General features: G+C 39.7%; 1 protein-coding gene across 3 annotated transcripts in view; it reads left to right on the top strand.

Moving 5' to 3' along the window:
- GABRA4 (gamma-aminobutyric acid type A receptor subunit alpha4) overlaps nucleotides 1–20,307 on the top strand; it is a 1,254,879-nt gene that overhangs the window by 485,987 nt on the left and 748,585 nt on the right. For all 3 annotated transcript variants that reach the window (XM_044061404.1, XM_044061403.1, XM_044061405.1), the window contains 2 exons: nucleotides 8,259–8,341; nucleotides 8,575–8,718. In XM_044061404.1, the coding sequence (XP_043917339.1) occupies nucleotides 8,259–8,341; nucleotides 8,575–8,718 (227 nt within the window). The remainder of the gene's footprint in view (nucleotides 1–8,258; nucleotides 8,342–8,574; nucleotides 8,719–20,307) is intronic.

Raw genomic sequence — 20,307 nt, 5'->3', positions numbered from 1 at the left:
CAGGATCTAGTTTCCATTCATGAGAGTCTGCCCTGATCCTGCTCAGTTTGTCTTCCACACAGTTGTACTCTGATGGAATGTAGGATGCCTGTAGAAGTGGCCTGAGACTGTGCTGTGAAGCTGTATCCCAAGCTAACATGGCTAGTTTGCAAAAGGGGGTACAACCTGGTTCCCCTGGATTGTTGATGTACCACATCACTGTGGTATTGTCTATAAATATTTGAAGAGGTTCAGATAATTGAGTGCCTTGATCAGGGCAAGCATCTCATTGAAATTTATGTGATTTCTCTTCTGACAAACTCCAGTACTGGGATCTGAAAAAAAAGGTGTTGATGCTGGGACCAAGGAGATTTCAGATACCACTGTATCCTTCTTATGTGAATTGTTGCCAAGGGCATCATGAGAACCACAGATGCCTTGAGACTCAAAATCCTGAGATATTCCTTGCAGTGACTGAAGTCTGAGTGGAAAACCTTAGACATAGATCTAAATAAAGATCTGTTTTTCCTTTGGAAGAAAAGCTGTTTGAACTGAAGTGTGTAGTTGACATCTCAGGACACAATCCTGTATGAGTGGGTCAAGAAAGACTTTTGAATGTTCTCTTAGAATCCCAGTTTGTGCGAGAGTTCTCTCACCCAAGACAAAGATTCCCCACATTTTGAAAAAGACTCTGCAAAGATAAGCAAATCATCTAAATATGGATAAATATGATTACCCTGTAGCCTGCAGTGAGCTATAACTGGAGCTACCCAGAGTGGATCGTCCAAAGTTTAAGGCAGTAGACCGATAATGTGATCCAGACACACAAAACCTTAAGAAACGTCTGAAGTCTGGATGAATAGAAATATCATGATAAGCATCTTTTAAGTCTATTGTTACCAGGAAGTCTGAAATGGAAGAAGAGGCAACAGGTTCTGAACTAACATCATTTTGAATATGGGCACTGTCAGAAACAAGTTTAGGAAAGAAAGATCCAGAACTGGTCTTCAAATGTTTTCTTTCTTTGGGACTAGGAACATCCTTAAATAAAACCCCTTTTCCTCCTGCTAAGGAAGAACTGGTTCTATCACCCCTTATGACAGCATGTGATGAAGAACAGGTGGAAACAAAACAGTCTGATCTACAGGATGAAGAATGAATCCACTGGAAAGGAGGAATTTCATCCCACTGTCATATGTAACCCTGTTGAATGATTTTTAAGAACCCATTTGCCTGAAACAGTCTGTTGCCAAAAAGAAAAATGGAGATTCAGACTTTCTGGAAAAGAAAGAGGGCCAGGTTGGGAGGGGGTCACAAGGTCTCTTGAATAGTCATTCAGACTTGTTGGAGTGTCTGTGGGCTTTGGAGATTTGAGACTTCTTTTTGGAACCTCCTTGCCACTTCTTAAATGTCTTTTTACCTGAATTTTGTTGAGACTATTTATTCTGTTTTCTGACAAAATTGGACGAGGAGAAAGAAAATCCCTTGGACAGTAAAGGAGGCAAGAAAATCTGTAATAAGAAAATCCTTATGTTGCCAAATAGAAAATATGTTCTACATGGTGCTGCAAGAGACAACAGGACCCATACTTAGTGGGGGTCCCTTTTATGATCAAATATTTGTGTGCACTGTTCAACTCAGGTCTAACGCACACTTCTGTCGATTTCATCGGTTCTGAGACAGTCTTCGGTACCAAAGTTTTTGCCTGACATCGAGACTGTATCTCCTACTTTAAGATCTCCTATTTTGGAGAGAAGGAGGTCTCCTTCAGTCTCCACCAGATCCTCTAGGACCCTATCAGATGAGGATATTGAGAGGGTGGTGAAGAGGTTGCTTTCAGATTCAGCTCTGGCTAGAAAATTGACCCCTCCAGACCTAAAGGTCTCGTAGCCAACCCCAGTACCGATCACCGTTCCTCCTCCGACGGCTTTGCTCTCAGAGCCTATTATGTCAGGTTCCTCTGTCTTCGACCCTTCGGCTCCGGGGATTCAGCCTGTTTCCTTGGAGCCAATTACTCTATCCTCAATGACTCAATCTGGAGCCGAGGGTTCTGGGAGCCGATGCTCTCTTGTCAACTCTGAGGGGGGGCAGTCACCCTGGATTCTCGTTAGAACCGATCCTCCCTCTTGGAGCCTCGATTTGACTCAACTCAGCTCCCACTTCTGCTTCGGAGATGTTCCCTCTTGCTAGGAGTCGACCATCTGCCCCCTCGGAGCAGAGGTCTTCTTCGGAGCAGGGGGGGAAGGCTTTCAAAGCTATAGAGAAGGCTTTATCCTCTGCCAAAGACATTCCTTTGGAACCTGTTTCCCACCAGCAGCAGGCAGTAACCTCTTCCCCCCTGCCACCCCCTCAGCGTAGGGAACCAGAGGCCCAAGTAGCCCCTATTGGAGGCACCCCCCTCGTCCGAGGCCTCCCCAGATTATCCCACTGGAAAGCTCCCTCGGAAGAGGTTATGTAAGAGGAAACATGTCGACGCCCCTGAGTTTGTCACATCAGACACTGATTTAGAGGAATCAGAAGGGTCCCCTAGTTCTCCCTCTGAGGATTTCTCCTTCTCTGACATCCTAGAAATCCTTAAACAGAGGGGTGATTGGAAGACCTCTAACCCTACTAAGAATTAATCAGTGTATCTTGAGGCCTTTGGCTGCCGACTTTCCACCTCTTGGGTGACAACGCCTTATGACCAACTTTTGGGGGTCATTTCGTGGAAAGCATGTACCTCTCCATATTCAGTGTAAGCCATCCCGAGGAGGTCAAACAAATTTATGACAGCACCTGAGGACAAGTCTTTACTTAGCAAGAGAGTTCCAGTTGATGCTATGGTGGTAGCCACGGCCACCAAGAAGGAATTGTCTGAGACATCTTCTAATATCCATCCTCCTAACAAGGAGTCCGGGACGATGGATAGGTACAGGAAGCATACTTTTTCTTCAGTGGCATTTACATTAAAATTGCTGAGTTACCTGACTCATTTTACTCGTCTTCAGAGGGATCTCCTGAAAGAGTTAGGAGATACCCTCCAGGGTTCAGTAGCTCCGGGTTCCATGGGCAAGGTTTCTGCGCAGCTCTGCACCCTTACTTCCATAGCTAACTCCTCCATGAGGCTGATCTCATATACGGCAGATGGAGTGAGCAGGGCAGCTGCAGCAGGAATATCCCTCAGGAGACATTAGTGGATGCATCTTTGTAATTTTACGGAATCCTTCAAGTCTTCCTTCACTAACTTTCCCTTTGATGGTTCATCTCTTTTTGGACCCCAAGTGAAAGAGACTTTGACTAGGTGTGAGCAGGAAGGAAAAACCTTATCTGCCGTTGGAGTCCATTTCTCTCTCCCATCCAGACCCTATCCCAAGGGTAATACAGGAGGGAAAATGTGGTTCCGCAAATCTCAAAAAGGTTTTCCTCAGACACAAAGTCAACCCTCCCCCAGGGGCAGAGGGGGAGGATATAATGGAAGACACCGCCCTCGTGGCAGAGGAGGTCCGCAACATCAGGGAGACAGAGAAGCTTTCTCTGATCCTCCCTTCCATCGACCCTGAGGGGTTACCCGACTGTCCATCTCTGGAGGCAGTTGGGGGTCGTATATCGCTGTACCCAAGCTCCTGACTAACTATCACTCAAGTTTGTTGGGTGCACAATAATATCCAGAGGTTACCTGATTCCCTTTATTTCCAAAACCCCAACAAGCTGGTCTCTTCCAGACATACCACCCATCCAATTAGACCGTGCAACATCAGAGGTCATCTCGTTTCTGCAAAAAAGAGTCAACCAGGAAGTCTCCGCAGAACAAGTAGGATCCAGAACTTACTCTCGATTCTTTTTAGTTCCAAAAAAGACGGGACTGGAAATCAGTTCTAGATCTCAGCAGGCTCAACGAGCATGTAAGAAAATCAAAGTTCCGAATGGTCACTCTGCAATCGATATTTCCCTTTATCGGGAAAGACAACTGGATGTGCTCAGTCAATCTCCAGGATGCGTACTACCACATCAAAATGGACAGGCGCTCCAGGAGACACTTACTCTTCCATCTGGGAGCCAGTCATTTTCAGTTCAGAACACTGCCCTTTAGCCTCACTACAGCCCTCAGAGTGTTATGCATGGCAGTGGTAACGGCTCACCTGAGACGTCAAGGATTCCAGGTGTTTCCGTACCTAGATGACTGGCTCCTCACTGCTACCACCAAGCATGAACTCATAAGGACCAGGGATGAGACTCTATTCTTGTGCGTTAGCCTAGGCATCACTGTCAACTTGCAAAAGTCAGTCTTAGCTCCCTCGCAGCATATTGTATATCTAGGCTCAGAAATAGACACAACCATCATGTCAGTAAAGCTAACACAGGAAAGAGTGGAAGCTCTACGCAGTCAGATCAGATCCTTATTAAACAAGCAAAGAGTCCAGGCCAGAGTAGTCCTTCAAGTCCTAGGGAGTCTGGCTTCAGCCATCTTATTAGTTCCTCTTGCTCGCCTACATATGAGGATTCTCCAATGGATGCTATTTGCACAGTGGTCGATGCAAGACCTTCCATTGTCTCACCAGATATTAATAACAAAAGCATGCAAAAGGGATCTGACATGGTGGTTACACACAAAACAACTTGTCATAGGTCGTCCACTTGTTCCTCCCCAAGAGAAAGCAGTTTTGACCACGGACGCTTCCCAGATAGGGTGGGGGGGCATTATCTGGGAAAGACAATCCAAGGTACTTGGCAAAATCATGAGAACCACTTGCAAGTCAATGTTCTGGAGATGAGAGCTGTGCTATGTGTGTTACAAGCACTTCATAGCTCCCTTCTCACTGGAACGATTGCGATTCAGTCAGACAACATGTCTGCCGTGTGGTACATAAACAAGCAAGGGGGAACCAAGTCTTACCCGCTTTGCAGAGAGGCCTTAAGAGTTTGGAAATGGGTGATGGATACTCAACGCTTCCTGATAGCAACGCATATCCCGGGGAAATCCAACGTAATAGTGGACAAACTCAGCCGAGCAATTCTGATGCCTCAAGAGTGGTCCCTGAATCCAGTGGTTGCGAAAGAGATCTTTCACAAATGGGGCCAGCTTTGCTGCGATCTATTTGCCACTCACCTGAACACCAAATGCAGCAGCTACTTTGCCCTCATTTCCCATCTGGGGATGTCACCCAAGGATGCTCTAGTTCACGATTGGCCCCCAGGACTTCTTTATGCTTTTCCCCCTTTTCCACTCATACCCAAAGTAATACAGAAAGCAAGACAGTTGAGGAGTTCCTTGATCCTCATTGCTCCTTACTGGCCTCGACAAGTTTGGTTTCCTTTCCTGTGGCCCTACCTCTTGGGGGAACCATGGATTCTGGACCCATCTCCAGATCTACTGATTCATCAATCGGGACAGTTCCACCCCTCCATCCACACCCTCAAATTGACAGCATGGCTGCTCCAATTCCACGTATAGCCAGGTGTATTCCCTTATCTCCAGTGGCCAAACACATCCTAATTTCATCCCATAAACCTTCCACTCAGAAACTATATTCTAGCAAATGGAAAAGGTTTTCCCTTTGGGCTACGAATCGCAGCTTAAATCCATATACAGCTCTTTTAGAATCCATTGTATCCTTCCTAACAACAATTTTTCATGAAGGAGTGGCAGCCGCTACAGCTAGAGTTCAATTAGCTGCCATTTCCAATTTCCATTTTGGTTTCATGGGAAATCCAATCATACAGCACTCCCTCTGTAAAACCTTCTTAAAAGGAGTTCTTCTTCTTAGGCCCCCAATAAAACAACCATTAGAACCCTGGGACTTAACCTTAGTCCTCTTATCTCTGATATCTGCACCCTTTGAGCCATCCTCGTCGTCAGACTTAAAATTGTTATCATGGAAAACTTTATTCTTGGTAGCCATAACATCTGCTAGGAGAGTTTCAGAACTACAAGCTCTAACTATTCAACCTCCTTACATTATCTTTCACAAGGATAGAGTCTCTCTCAGGACAAACCCTTCTTTTCTTCCTAAGGTATGCCCAGAACACAACCTGAATACTACCATTGAGCTACCTGTGTTTTTTCCAAACCACTCTAATAAATCAGAGTATAGACTTCACCAGCTAGATGTCCACAGGATACTCAGATTTTATATACACAGGACTAAAGAATTCAGGAACTCTGATCAACTTTTCATTTCCTTTTCTGACAAAAGGAAAGGCTTGCCTGTTTCAAAAATTACTCTTTCAAAATGGCTTTCAGATTGCATATCCTTTGCTTATCAACAAGCTGCTAGACAATTACTGGTAAAAGCTAAAGGTCACTCTACTAGGGCTGTAGCTACTTCATGTGCCTTTAGATCTAGACTCCCAGTTGATACTATTTGTGCAGCAGCTACTTGGGCAAGACTACATACATTTGTCACTCATTACAAATTGGATTTGGCCTCCCGGGACAGGTCATCCTTTGGGTCCACTGTGCTGAAGAGTCTCTTCGCTTGAGCCACCCGGGATAAAGGTGCTAGGGATGCTGTCCCATCCAGCAAGAATTACAGTGAGATAGGACTACATAACATATAGAAGTTATGTACTTACCATAATGTCCCATGTTTGTAGTCCATCTCACCTATATTCTTACATCCCTCCCTCCAACCCCCTTACTGTTCCTGGGGGATCTGGTGGACCTCTTTTTGGGGCTGCCTGACATTGCTCTTTATTGTCCACCTGGAATGGATTATGATTCAAGCCCTTTGCTGTATTTATACAGCTTCTTTCTTATTATTACCTGATAGGTATTTATTGCTTTCTTGCAAACTAGATCTGGGGAATTGACGTGAGGCACCATGGGATAGGGGCTAGCCATGAGCCAGTAAAAGCTTTTGAGATTTAGTATCGGCTGAGTCGGAGACGAATATCGGCTCCGAACCCATCCAGCAAGAATATAGGCGAGATGGACTACAAACATGCAACGTTATGGTAAGTACATAACTTCTATTTCTAGTGTATCAGTAGCTTTTACAGTTGGCATGTCAGTTACTGTGATCACATTGTGGAGACATTATAAGTAATGCAGTTTAGTAAAGATGAAACTTTCTTTCTGATACTGATTAAAAAAATGTCCACAGACATATTTCTGCCAATTTATAATAAAAGACATGTATAGGGGACTGAAGTCACAAAACACTGGTTATACAAATGCTGGATATTCAGACCTGTTTTCCAGCCTCTGCAGAGATGCCAGTTATATAGGTGGTAAAGCTGTCAAGCTGCAACAGTATGTAATATGACTTTCCAATATAATTCCGTAAGCATTAGAGATGATAAATCAAGGTGTAGAGCAGAATCTGATCTTCCTCTATATCTTGGTTCAAACAAGAACATTCTACACAGTGTAGTTTCTTTCAGCAGCCATTTTTCTTTGAAGCCATATTTTCTTCTGATTTGTGAGCAGTATTCTTAAATTGGTCATCTTCATTGTCTCCTAGTACAATGGAGCTCAAGAGGGGCAGTACACATAGACTAGGACAACAGAGCATATGTAATGGTAATAAACTGACCATCATACCTCCATTGCTAATTTGTTATCCCCTGATTTGTTATTGCTGAAAATGTCTCACCTGCCTCTTTCGTATATGAAGAAAATTTTTTGGTTGTTTTTATATTCTAGGATATTGTTATTGCTCTTTGTTTCTATTCAGTGGATTATATTCAAATATCACTGAATGCATGAACATTGCAAATACATTTTCAGCCTTCCCCTTCTTGAATTTCCCTTCTGTTTCTGTTAAGAGCAAATACAAGTTATGCAGATTAATATTAATACTCCAATAATTAAATAGACAAACAATCAGAGTTTTGACATGTCAGAAGAAACTAATTACAATGAGTGCAGAGGAAAGGTTTAACATTTCTTCAGCCTCATTAGTTAGATTAAAATAAGTACACTTGACTAGATTGATACAAAGAAAAATTTTCAGTAATGCATAGACAATGTTTTCCACTGATGCTGAATAATGGTTTGTTTCTAAACATCTCTATAGTCTAATGCTTATATCCAGCACAACACAGGTGTGCAGGGTGACATATTTACATATGTTGTCAATAAATATAAATTTTTTGTATGATATGTGCACTCCGATTCTTTCATACCTTCTTCTTCTTCTTCTTCGGTGGACTGTATTATTTTATGCATAGTATTTTCAATTTGTATTGTGCTTTGAGCTAACATATTGCCTGAGTTGTCATTGCTTAATTTTTTTGTGCATGTATTCTCTTTATTTTTTTATTTAATTACTTATTAGGTATGTATATACTCTTTTCAGACTTACCATAATTGCAGAATGTCCTATGAGACTGGTGAACTTTCCAATGGATGGCCATGCGTGCCCTCTAAAATTTGGAAGCTGTAAGTAATCCTTATTTTAAATGATTTATAAATAGAATTCTGATACTTTGTATACTGAAAATTTACTAAGTTGCTTATTTTCATAGCTAGGTCCAAAACTTATTTTATCAGAAGATTTTAAATGGCAGTGCAAGAAATAATTGTATTCTTTCCTTTGTTATACCAATTGATATCTTAGATTAACTAAGAGCATGAATTAATTGTACTGATAGTGAACAATTTGTGTGTTGTAGATGCATATCCAAAAACAGAGATAATGTATTCCTGGACAAAAGGACCAGATCAGTCAGTAGAAGTTCCAGAAGAGTCTTCCAGTTTAGTCCAGTATGATTTGGTTGGACAAACTGTGTCTAGTGAAACTGTGAAATCCATTACAGGTAAGCAGTGTTTTTGAAATATATACTAATATACAGTTCACTAACACATTAAGTTAGCAGTGGAAATTTCTATTGTACAAAGAGGCCAGTTGGTAGGTGAACATACTGTAGGTTTCATTTTGTGTAAAAATCCATTTCTTCTCTTAACTCATTAACACATAGCCTGGGTGGAATGTCACCTCCTGACCATAACTCTCAACCTTCCATTTCAAAAATGTAGAACACACAACCTTCCATTTCTAAAATGTAGAACGCTATTTCTCATAACGTGGAACAAATAGGCAAAATGTGGAACACTTACTAACAGCTTCCTAACAACTTTAGGAAGCTCACGGGATGGTTAAATGTGTTACTTTATACTTATAAAAAGTTATTTTAATGAAGTAATATGATACAGTGTTATTTTCATGGATGTCAGTTAAACGCTTCATATTGAAAGTGTGGCATATCTTTTCAAAGTGGTACAGTGGGGAGCATGCCCTTTTTAAGATAAGACTCAAAATGAAGAATGCTCCCCATAATGAGGTACACTGCTCCTGACATTTGCAGATTTCCTGATGCGACAGCTTTTGATTGATTTAAATTTCTGAGAGTGCACTTTTGCAGCCTACTTGTAAACAAATGTATATATCTCAAACACTAAAAGCTATAAAAAAGTTAAAATACGAAAATTCTTCAGCACACACACTCATCTTCACAGTGGTGATATTAATATGACAGCCAGACATAACTGTAATTTTATATTCAACAAGTAATTAAATAATATTTGTCTGATCATAGCAGACAGGCAATCATTTAGTGTTACTTTTGTTTGTGCAGATGCCATCTACAGTTTGCTGTAAAGCAATTTGTAGACATCACTCCATTTTGAGCTATTTGCAAATTATGATTCTTATGCATATTTACATCATTAATGGATAAATAAACATAAATATCTCCAAAGCAGTGCTAGTTAGATACCAACTATTAGTGCAAAGTGTTTTCAGTAATGTGTATGCTTTCATCTGATATGGTGAATACCTTCTCTTTCAAGTTATTAATATAATTATTAGCATGTGGCATATATCACAATATTTCTGGAAAATAGTTCACATTTTCTCTGGTACTAAGTACCCCATTTGTCTGAGGAGCCTTATCTGACTTCTTTGGCCATATGAAATGCTGTTTATCAATGCGTTCAGGTGCACATTGCCTGAGATATTAATAGATATGATATTTATGTATATTTGCATATTTTATTACTAAAGTAGTATAAATATCTACAGACAGGTAGGAGGCAGAAAGGAGGTATCAGTGACAACTTTTGTAGCATTACGTAAGTCTTTATTTGACACCATAAAGTACCATGTATACTCTGTCTGGGTCAGGATATTAATATAACTATTAATATGGAACATACTGTCGACCACTACATTTGGATCAGCGGCCATTCCTGACATGTGCTAAGCTGTTCTTTGAAATGCTGTCCCAACATGTAACTATGAGGACACTGCTTGAGATGGTTACATTAAATATGCAAATATGCATAACTGTCATGTTTATTACTAAACAAATAAAATCATGTCTAAACTGATGGAGGTTACACACCATATAGCAGTGAGAAGCTTTACTGCTTTATGTAAGCTTTCATTTGATACCATGAAGTATCACGTAAAAACTGTGTATAGGGCAAAATACAAGTATTAATATCACAAATATTCATAATTTTGAATCACAGTATCCCACTAACTGACCATCAAATTTCTGCCTTAAGACATTCTTAAAATTATAAGGTGACTGAGCCTATAAAATGTTGTTGCACATTGCTTCAAGTAGATACTACCTAAGACACCAACATAAATAATGATATTCATGTATAATTGTTATTAGTAAACAAAGAATAAATCTTTACAAATTTTGGTAGTTAGACCCAAGCTATTAGTGCAGACTTTTTTAACATTATTTATCCCTTCATTTGATGCCCTGGCTGTACTACATAGATACATACTCGTGTGCAGTTACAAAGGCTCATAAATAAATATGGGCATTTATAAATACACACACACACATGCATGCATGTGCATTTGTAGATATACGCACACTTGTGTTTTTTAACATACACACATGCATGCATTTATTAATGCACACAGATCTCTAAACACACAAATTTATTAGTATATACACACACATGTGCATTTATAAGTACACATACATCCACGTACATGTGCATTTATAAGTACACATACATATACACACATGCATTTATAAACACACACACACACATGCATTTATTAGTATACACACACACACACACACACACACACATATGCATTTATAAGTATGTACACACATACACACACACATTTATTAGTATATATATATATATATATATATATATATATATATATATATATATATATATCACATGTGCATTTATAAATACACATACATCCACATACATGTGCATTTGTAAATACACATACATATACACACATGCATTTATAAACACACGCACACACACACGCACACACACACACACACACACACACACACACACACACACACACACACACACACACGCGCGCACATACATATATGCATTTATAAGTATACCTGCACAAAGTGTGCCTTTATAAATACACTTACACACACACACACACACACACACACACACACACATGCAATTTATAAATACACAGACGTGTGCATTTATAAACACGTGCATAGAGTACATATACATACATGTTCATTTGTAAGTACACATATATATAAACACGTGCATTTATAAGCACACATACACACACAAATGCATTTATTTATAAGTCCAGACACACATGCATTTGGGGTCTATATTAGTTCATCAAAATACTTATTAATCGATGGCTATACAGCGAAATTCATTACAGCGAAGCACAAAATTTTTCCCAGGGTTAAGAACCATTGGGCCATCAGCACAAGTTGACCCTTTTCCCCACCATAGTGTGATCTCAGAGTTGGTATATATAGTTGGGGGGTGTGAGGTGGCTCAGCTGCCAACAAAGGGGGTTGTGAGAGGGGGCAAAGACCCCACTTGGGTGGGTATGATTTAGTGTGGTGTGTGTTCCGGAATGCTATAGGATGAGTGGTTCCTAACCCTGGGAAAAATTCTGTGCTTCATTGTAATAAATTTTGCTGTTTAGCCTTTGTTGAGTATGTATTCGAAGGGAAACTCTTTGGACTGCATTTACTAGATAATGTCAGAAATTTGTGTATCAGACTTCATATTCTTCACAAATTCAGGATAATGCAATGATTGTTATTCTGGCATTTCTCAATATTTTCTAATATTGCATGTTTTTGGTTGCTTATTTTTTGGTTTTACCCCCATTCTTCCACTCAGAGTTTGAGAGACTTAAAAAAAAAAAAAAACAAAAGCATAAAACATACTAAATACTTAACGGTCTTTACAAACAATCTTGCGAAAATGTAGAAAATTAAAAGTGACCCAGACAAGCCTTTTCTGCCAAGATACCTAACAATCTGATTGGTTTGTTTTCTGGTTACATCATGCCTTTGGGCAGTCACTGATAGAAAAAGGGATTCATCCTGTTTTCTGAGATGTATAGGACTTCCAGCAAACAAAATAAAATTAAACGTTTATGCTTGGCTTTTTAAACACCACTATACCACCAGTAATACCTAGCATGATTTAATCACAGCAGGAAATAATTAGAATGTATAATGTCCTTAACAGGTCCATTCAGGAAGCTTATGTACCACAACTATGGAAAATATCCTACATTATACCTGTTCACAAAGGAGGTAAATCTTATGACTTTTCCAACTATAGGCCAATAGCTATTCTTTCCCCCTTATCTAAGCTCCTAGAGAAATGCATACACTCACAAGTTATGCAATTCCTAGACACAAACAAGCTTCTCTCATCCACCCAACATGGTTTCCGCCCTCACCATAGTACAACTTCTGCTCTTCTCTCATTCACCGACCTGGTTAATCAACATAGAAACAACAACAACTATGTATCTGCTACCTTTTTAGACCTCTCAAAAGCTTTCGACATGGTCTCACACCCTAAACCACTGGACACCATTCATTCTCTATCCTTTACTTCCTCTACCATCTCCTGGTTCAGTAGCTACCTATCAAACAGACAACAATCTGTACAATGGCACAATGAGCTATCCCCTCCTCTCCCTAACTCTATAGGAGTACATCAAGGCTCAATACTGGGCCCACTACTCTTCTCTATCTTCACAAGCAATCTATATACCTCCTCCAAGCAAGCCTCACTAATTCAGTATGCAGATGATTCCACTCTCATCTGTGCAGCTCCATCTGTCAACACCCTACAACAACTAGCCCAGGAATCATTCTCTGCTATCGAAACTTGGATCACTAACATCCAACTTATTCTTAATCCTAACAAAACCAAACTTCTGCTGTTCACACCTAATAAAACAAAATCATCCCCTTCCACTTTCTCTATCTCATCTAGGAATGGCACTATCATCTCTCCATCCACTCACACAAAACTCTTAGGAGTTGAAATAGACAACAACCTATCATTTGATCTTCACATAATAAAAAACATTCAAAAATGTCATAAGAAAATGGGTATCCTATACAGGCACAAAAACTATCTCACAGCAAAAGCATGGATCACTCTAGCTCAAACTCACCTCCTATCCACACTTACTTGTGCCACACCGATCCTAACCCACACTAAAAAATCAGATCTGGATAAGTTAGAGTCATGCTACAACAAAATAGCTAATTTTCCAACAATTCCGCCTTTAGAACTCAACACTGCCAAGTACTAAAAGAAATTCAATGGCTTGAATTTCCTAACTTACTACTTACCAACAACTCACCTACGTCTTAAACATTAGAAACCACCCAGACAAAACTGCAGCCCTCGGTCAGCTAATAACCTCCCACTCTTCCAATTGCCCTCTACGCTCATCCAATAAACCCCTCCTCAGTGTTACTACTGCTAGCAACACTGCAGGAAAAGCCCTTTATTCCCACATCATAGCCAAAAATGGAACAATCTCCCCACCAATATAACCTCTACAACAACAAATACAAACTTCAAAAAATTACTCAAATCTCATTGCAAGACAACTTGGATTTGCCCTTGTATCACTTGACAATCTCTATACTTTCTCTTCTCTTCTACCAAACTACTCCAGTCTAAAATACACACTATTCTATTCACATAGAAATATTGACTCTTATAATATACCAAACAGTTTTTTGTGCTCCTTTCTGTGCATACTTACTAAAACTGCAAGCAGTACATACTACCTTTGTAAAAAATATTTCTAACTATAATTTTAGTCCTGCAAAACCTGTTAACTATTTGTGAACTAATTTCTGAATATATCTGTCTGAACCTTTGTAAACATTACTCAAACTGTATCTCAGTCCTACAATGCCTGCTAACTATTGTTAACAAAGTTATGAATATCTCTGATTGTAAATAAGTTTCTGTATTACCAGTTTGTATATTTTTCATTGTATAAAAATCTTAATTGTGGAGCTTTTCTCCCTGGGCCTCCACTGAAAATGGACCTAGTCCAGCTGGATTTACCCGGTAAACAAATGTAAAATAAATAAATAAAATAAAATAAATGTGCTTATATATGGTCACTAAAGGATTAACTAGATTTGCATGTTATTGTTTTTCCCCCCAGTGGCAGCTTTTTTTTTTTTTTTTTTTTTTTGTATTGTTTACAGTTAAAGATGCACAGTTATGTAATTCAGTGATCATGACTGCACATCTTTAGCTGCTTGGTTGAGGGAATATTTTTGTTTTTAGCAGTGAACGCTCAAAGAGGCTGAAGGCATGAGAAGCTGTCTTATATTTTGGAACTCACTGTAGGAATGGATTAGACATTGCAGGAAAGGAGGTATAGGAGCAAAACAGTTAATAAAGACAGGCATGCATATCTTCAGAAACCAGCTGATTCAGACAGTATTATCACACTGAACTTTCATGAAATGTTATAGTATAATCAGGCAGAAGTGCAGAATGCAAAGAAAGTTGCAGACATCAGTTTTGGCATCAAGAAAAGCAGAACTGATAGCTAGATTTTGTAGTATGGAAGTGTAAAGCCCTAATTATGACCCTGGGTGACCCGAGTTTGATTAATGGATTGAGCACCTGAACAAGCTGGTAGGGCAGGCTGGGAGTGAGTAGCTGCTGCAAGCCTGCCTGTCCTGGAAGGAGAGAGGTGACTCTGTCTCACAATGGGGTTGATATGTAGCGGGAGCACTAGGTGTTGCATCCATGGAGTGCAAACTGCCATTGTGCATATAAACCTGGCTGTGCGAGCATGCAAAATCCTGCTTCCTGTGGCTAGCGGCACACAGCAGTGCACAAAGAGCCATCAGTAAAGGAGCAGCAGTGCACTACTGGGCAAGTAGGCTGCTCTGCAGGGCTAGTAAGTTGACCCACTTTCTACCACCCGACTATTAACACTGCGGATGGGCTGAGTGGTATACATGTACAGGAACAAACGGGATGCAGGCTTTTGCCGTGCCTGGGAATACCTGGTCTCACTCTTGTTGAATTAATGTGTCTGTTCGGTCCACATACAGAGCCACAGGGGCAGCCGTTTGGAGTTAAAAGAAAAAGAAAAAAGAAAGACAGATAAGGTAGATGATAAATTAAAGAGGGCTGTGAATTAAAAGTGATCAGTTGCAAAATCATGAACATTTGTCATTACTCATCCTAATACTTAATAACAGCAGAACGGGGAAAACTTGCTATCAAAGTAGGTAATCTTTTCTGCAGAAATGACCTAGAAGAACACTGGTCAAGATGCCTTTATGAGGAAGATTTCATGTAGACCATAGCTAAGCCAGTGCATCATCTTAGTGTTTAACATTTATGGGACACTCACCTAAACAGTGGAGGGAATCTCAAAGTTAAATTAAAAAGTGAAGATAGGAATAGAAAATTCACAGTACACCCACAAAATCCAAAACTTTTTTTTACTAACACAGTTTGCCTTTGTAACATATATGCTGTTTACAAGTAATATAATAGAAAAATAAATACTTGCATTTGGGATATGTAGTGAAGCAAAAGAATGTGTCCTAAACCAGAAAAGAAGTAAACAGGCAGTATTATTAAGAAATTAAAAAAGGAGAAGAAATAGCAACAAACAGATGAATAAACTGCAAATCTTGATTGAATATACATATTTGGTGTTAGAAACAGAAGGAGGAGAAGGTATACCATGTCTTACTATTTGGAGTCGGGGGACCCAGTGCTGGTTAATTCACAATAGGCAAGCTCCTGAAAAAGGCCATACCCTGAAGTTTGCCACTGCAGTGGGTCATCAATTTCATTTTGGAATATTAAAGCCTCTGAGACGAAGCTTCCTCCATTGCTGATTTGTATTAGTGAAACAAAATCACATGCTCAAAATGTAGTTCTAGTGAACTCAGATTTGCATTTGAAAACCTTGTGATCTCACATCTGAATGAAGTGTTGTTGAGCAGAGAACATTTAAACATGGTATAAAGAACAGTAGGCTGTCAAGAGAAAAAAAAAGTCTGCAACTTGTCAAAGCTGGAGTAGTTGCAATTTATTGATTTCTTTGATTCACAGGAAATTATTTCAGGTGCTGTTTCTATTACAGTGCTGCAGCAAATCACATTTTGTTCTGCATGGTTATACAATCATTGAGTTGGCAGGCAGAAGTAAGGAGATGCGGGGGAGAAACCCTACATAGGAAGCAGAGCGGGGTGTTTCCCTGTTGAGAGAAAATATTAATTTTAGATAGTTTTTTTCACCAGGCTGAATATTTAACCAATTGTATTCATCCATTTGGAGCTTCAGCCATTAGTTACTCAGGTACATGTAGTAGAAGCCTAACAGAGCTGTACTGCTAGGCAGGTAATGCATTTACAAATGGAAGAGCTATAAACATAACCTCCTGCATATGCCATTGCTTAAGCAGCACTGCCAGAAAAGAATAATATGCCCATCAAGCTGCCTAAAACACTGCTTGGGGAAAATGAATGCCCAACAGAACACACACACACACACACACACACACACACACACACACACACACACACACACACACACACACAAAAATACTTAGTAGTTTGTAGCCCAGTAAAAGCATATTTGGTGTACCGCAGGTTTTGTACTGGGTACAGTAATTGCAAAATTATTGCAGGTACTGTAGAAGTTCTGGAAGAAGATGGATTTACATTCAAAACTTGTATGATCTACAGAAGTTTGCATACAAGCATATAAAATTAGATTTTTTTTTAGCAACAGTACCAGACATACCTCAGATTTTTGCAGAATGTCCAGATTTTTGCCTAATATTTTTGGTGTGTTCTTCATAAAATTTGTGGTTTTCTGACAAATTGCTAAGGATTCAAGTCACCAAATAGTGATATACATTTGAGTTTCAGACTTCATATATTTCAGAAAGTGCATGTTAACACAAATCCTGTTATTCTAGCAACATTCTAAGTTTATGACAGCAATTTTTAAAATCTGTACCTATTTGTGGGCCTTTGTCCCCCATTATTTTAGGCTTTGTTCAGATTTTTAGGGCTAAGAGGTTGAGAGGTACGGTACCAGAATATTGTGAATAAAGACATTTTAAGTTTTTTGCAAACTGTCATAAATCAGTAGTTTTAAGAAGCAAATACATAATGTAAGAATACACAGGTATAGTGAGAGCTGTTAGAAGAAGGATATATAAAAACAAAATGTACCTCTCTGGACTATTTGAAGAGAGATATTATGGAACTTTCAGTCTATGTGTCTTAGGCTGGTATGACCTGCACTGAGATTCATATTACCATAACCAAGGATGATGCTACAATATGAGTAAAAAAATATTGATTTCAACAACTAGCTGTCTTTCTGATGTCATTCTAAGGGGATCCCCTATGTGTCAGTTTGGGAGGACATGGTCAGTGGACTGCGTTGCTTTGTCAAGGATGGTCTGCATCTTTCCTCTCTAGGCTTTTGAATACTGGCTAAGGCTTTGTCTGCCTCCATAATGCTTTTTTTAGACAATGCCAAATTGACAAACATACTAACATAGCAAAATCAACTTGGTAGAACCTTAAGGTGTTACTGCTCAATGCCAGGAGCCTAAATAAAAAACTACACTTCCTCCAAGCCCACCTCACACTCGAGAATATAGTTATGTCTGTACAGTTACTGAGACAGGGTTTAAAGCATCAGAGAGTATGCTGGCAGTGCAAAGTTTCAGTGCCTTTCTCGCTTTTAGACCAGTAGCTGCACAGACAAGTGTTAAAGGAGGAGGTGTCACTATATACATCAGTAGCAATCATACCTGTAGGGTGGTCAAACAGGATAATGTGCTGGAGTTCCTCCACATGCATATCACCACAGACAAAATCCCATACCATATTCTAGTCAACTATAGGTCACTGTTCATGTCTCAAGAAGCCCACAGTGCATATTTGGACCTACTGGAGACAGTTACTATCCAACCTAACACCCTACTCATGGGAGATTTCAATTTCTTGTCTATAGATTAGGAATCCTACACAGCCTCAAATCTAAAGCACAGAGATTCCTGGACTTTGTAAATACAAACGACCTTGACCATATTAGTGAATATGTCTGCCAGAGGATCCAATATACTGGACCTCATGCTCACAAATATGAGAGAAAGCTGCACTCCATCAATGTCTCTCCCTCCATAGTAAGGTCCAACTGTCAAACTGTCTCCAAAATCAATATCACCTCCATAATCCCATTAAAACCAGTAACAGGAAGTCTTCCAAGGCAAATTACTTGTTATTAAGTGATGGTTTATCAAAATTCAGTGTCTCTCCAAACACCGAGAATACTCCAGCCTGTGCTGAATTGCTGTCAGAAACTCCATACAACCATGCCAATGGCTGCATAGAGGCTGCTGGACATATCAGAAGTAAGTCCAGAACTAGTTCCAAAATTAAACTGCCCTGGTGGCATCCCAACGTAAAGTCATATACAACAAAAGGAAAAAAATATGGCAAAAATCAGGAAGGGTAATTCCCATAAAGATAAAAAAAATTCTCTCATCAAAGTAAATAGGCAACTAAGATGGCTAATTAGGTCAAGCAAAGTGAACTCTGAGGTTAAGATGTCCTCCCAGGTGAAAAATATAACCATAAGGCCTTCTACAGGTATGCCAGAAAATGTTAAGGGCAGCATACAGCAATGTGCTGATTCTGAAAGTTAATGGTGCCACATTCACCAAAATATAATTATAACAAAACAGTTAGCAGACAAATTAATTTCCAACTTTTCCTCCCTCTTACCCCCAAACATCCCCCATAAAACTCTCCAACATAACCCTTCAATTATATCTAGGTAGCATGTACTAGCTACACTCACTAAAATCATGAACACGGCCACAGTGGGCCACAGTAACATCCCAGGTTGCCTCCTGAATACTGTAAAATATGACTTATCAGGACCCCTGGACTCATTATTTAAGTACAGTCTTAACACAAGCGTTGTGCAATATGAATGGGATACTGTGACATTCATCCGCCTTCATAAGGGAGGACCTTCAACAGATCCTGGAAACTACAGACTAAGCCATTAGTCTGACAAGTCTTATTTGCAAAGCCTTGGAAAGAATTACCATGGAAATTATCAAGAAGGACATAACAGACCTCTAGACACTGGATCCATCCCAGTTTGACTTTGTCAAAAGAAGGTCATGCTTACTGAATCTGGTAGACTTCTTTGAAAAAGTCACTAAGGAAATGGATAAAGGTAAAACTGTGCATACTGCCTACCTAGATCTTGGTTAACGCATTTGATACAATACACCACTTGGGATTTGTCAACAAACTTACAGAAGAGGGTATAAACCCCTTTATTTCACACTGGATAGCTAGTTGACTCATTGATAGAACCCAAGAGGCAGATCAGCAGTGGATTCCCCAAGGCTTGTCTGCTAGGCCCACTCCTGTTTGGCAGCTACTTCACGGATGTCAAAGCCGATGTTAAAGGGAGCATTCACTGAATCTCCCAAGATGAGAACACCCTTCAGGAAGGTCTAATACAGACAAATGTTTGGTGCCAAAACCATGGCTTAAAACTCAATATCAAGAAATGCATTATAGTTTCTTTTGGAAAGTCTGCCACCTTGAATAACTACTGCATCAAAAAAACACCCTTAAAAGTTGACTCAGTAGTCAGGAATCTGGGAACTCATGTAGGTAGTAACCTAGCCTTTGACCAACATGTGTCTAAGGTAGTAAGAAAATCCTTCTATGTTGGTCAACTTATAAGTAAGGGCATAGCATCTAGATCCAGAGAGGTCATTATACCACTGTAATCAGCCCTCATCAGGCCCATCATAGAGTATAATGTCTCCTTTGGTATGCACCTGAGCAGACACATGCAGCAACTGGAACAGCCACAAAGGTTCTTTCCAAAAAGAATACAGGAAATAAACACGATGTCCTATACTGATCACCTTTAAGCCAAAAACCGGAAAGGGTAATGACACTGAAAAAAGTGTTTTAGCCCTTCCTAGAAAACATTGTGTGTTTGAAAGTAAAGTGATTTTAGCTGTATATATCTGATACATATAGTCA

The sequence above is a fragment of the Protopterus annectens genome, chromosome 2.part0 (assembly GCF_019279795.1).
Source record: "Protopterus annectens isolate FY-2018-M chromosome 2.part0, PAN1.0, whole genome shotgun sequence".
NCBI classification, from domain to species: domain Eukaryota; kingdom Metazoa; phylum Chordata; order Ceratodontiformes; family Protopteridae; genus Protopterus; species Protopterus annectens.
The sequence above is the reverse complement of the archived record's forward strand: the minus strand, read 5'-3'. Positions and strand labels throughout refer to the sequence as shown.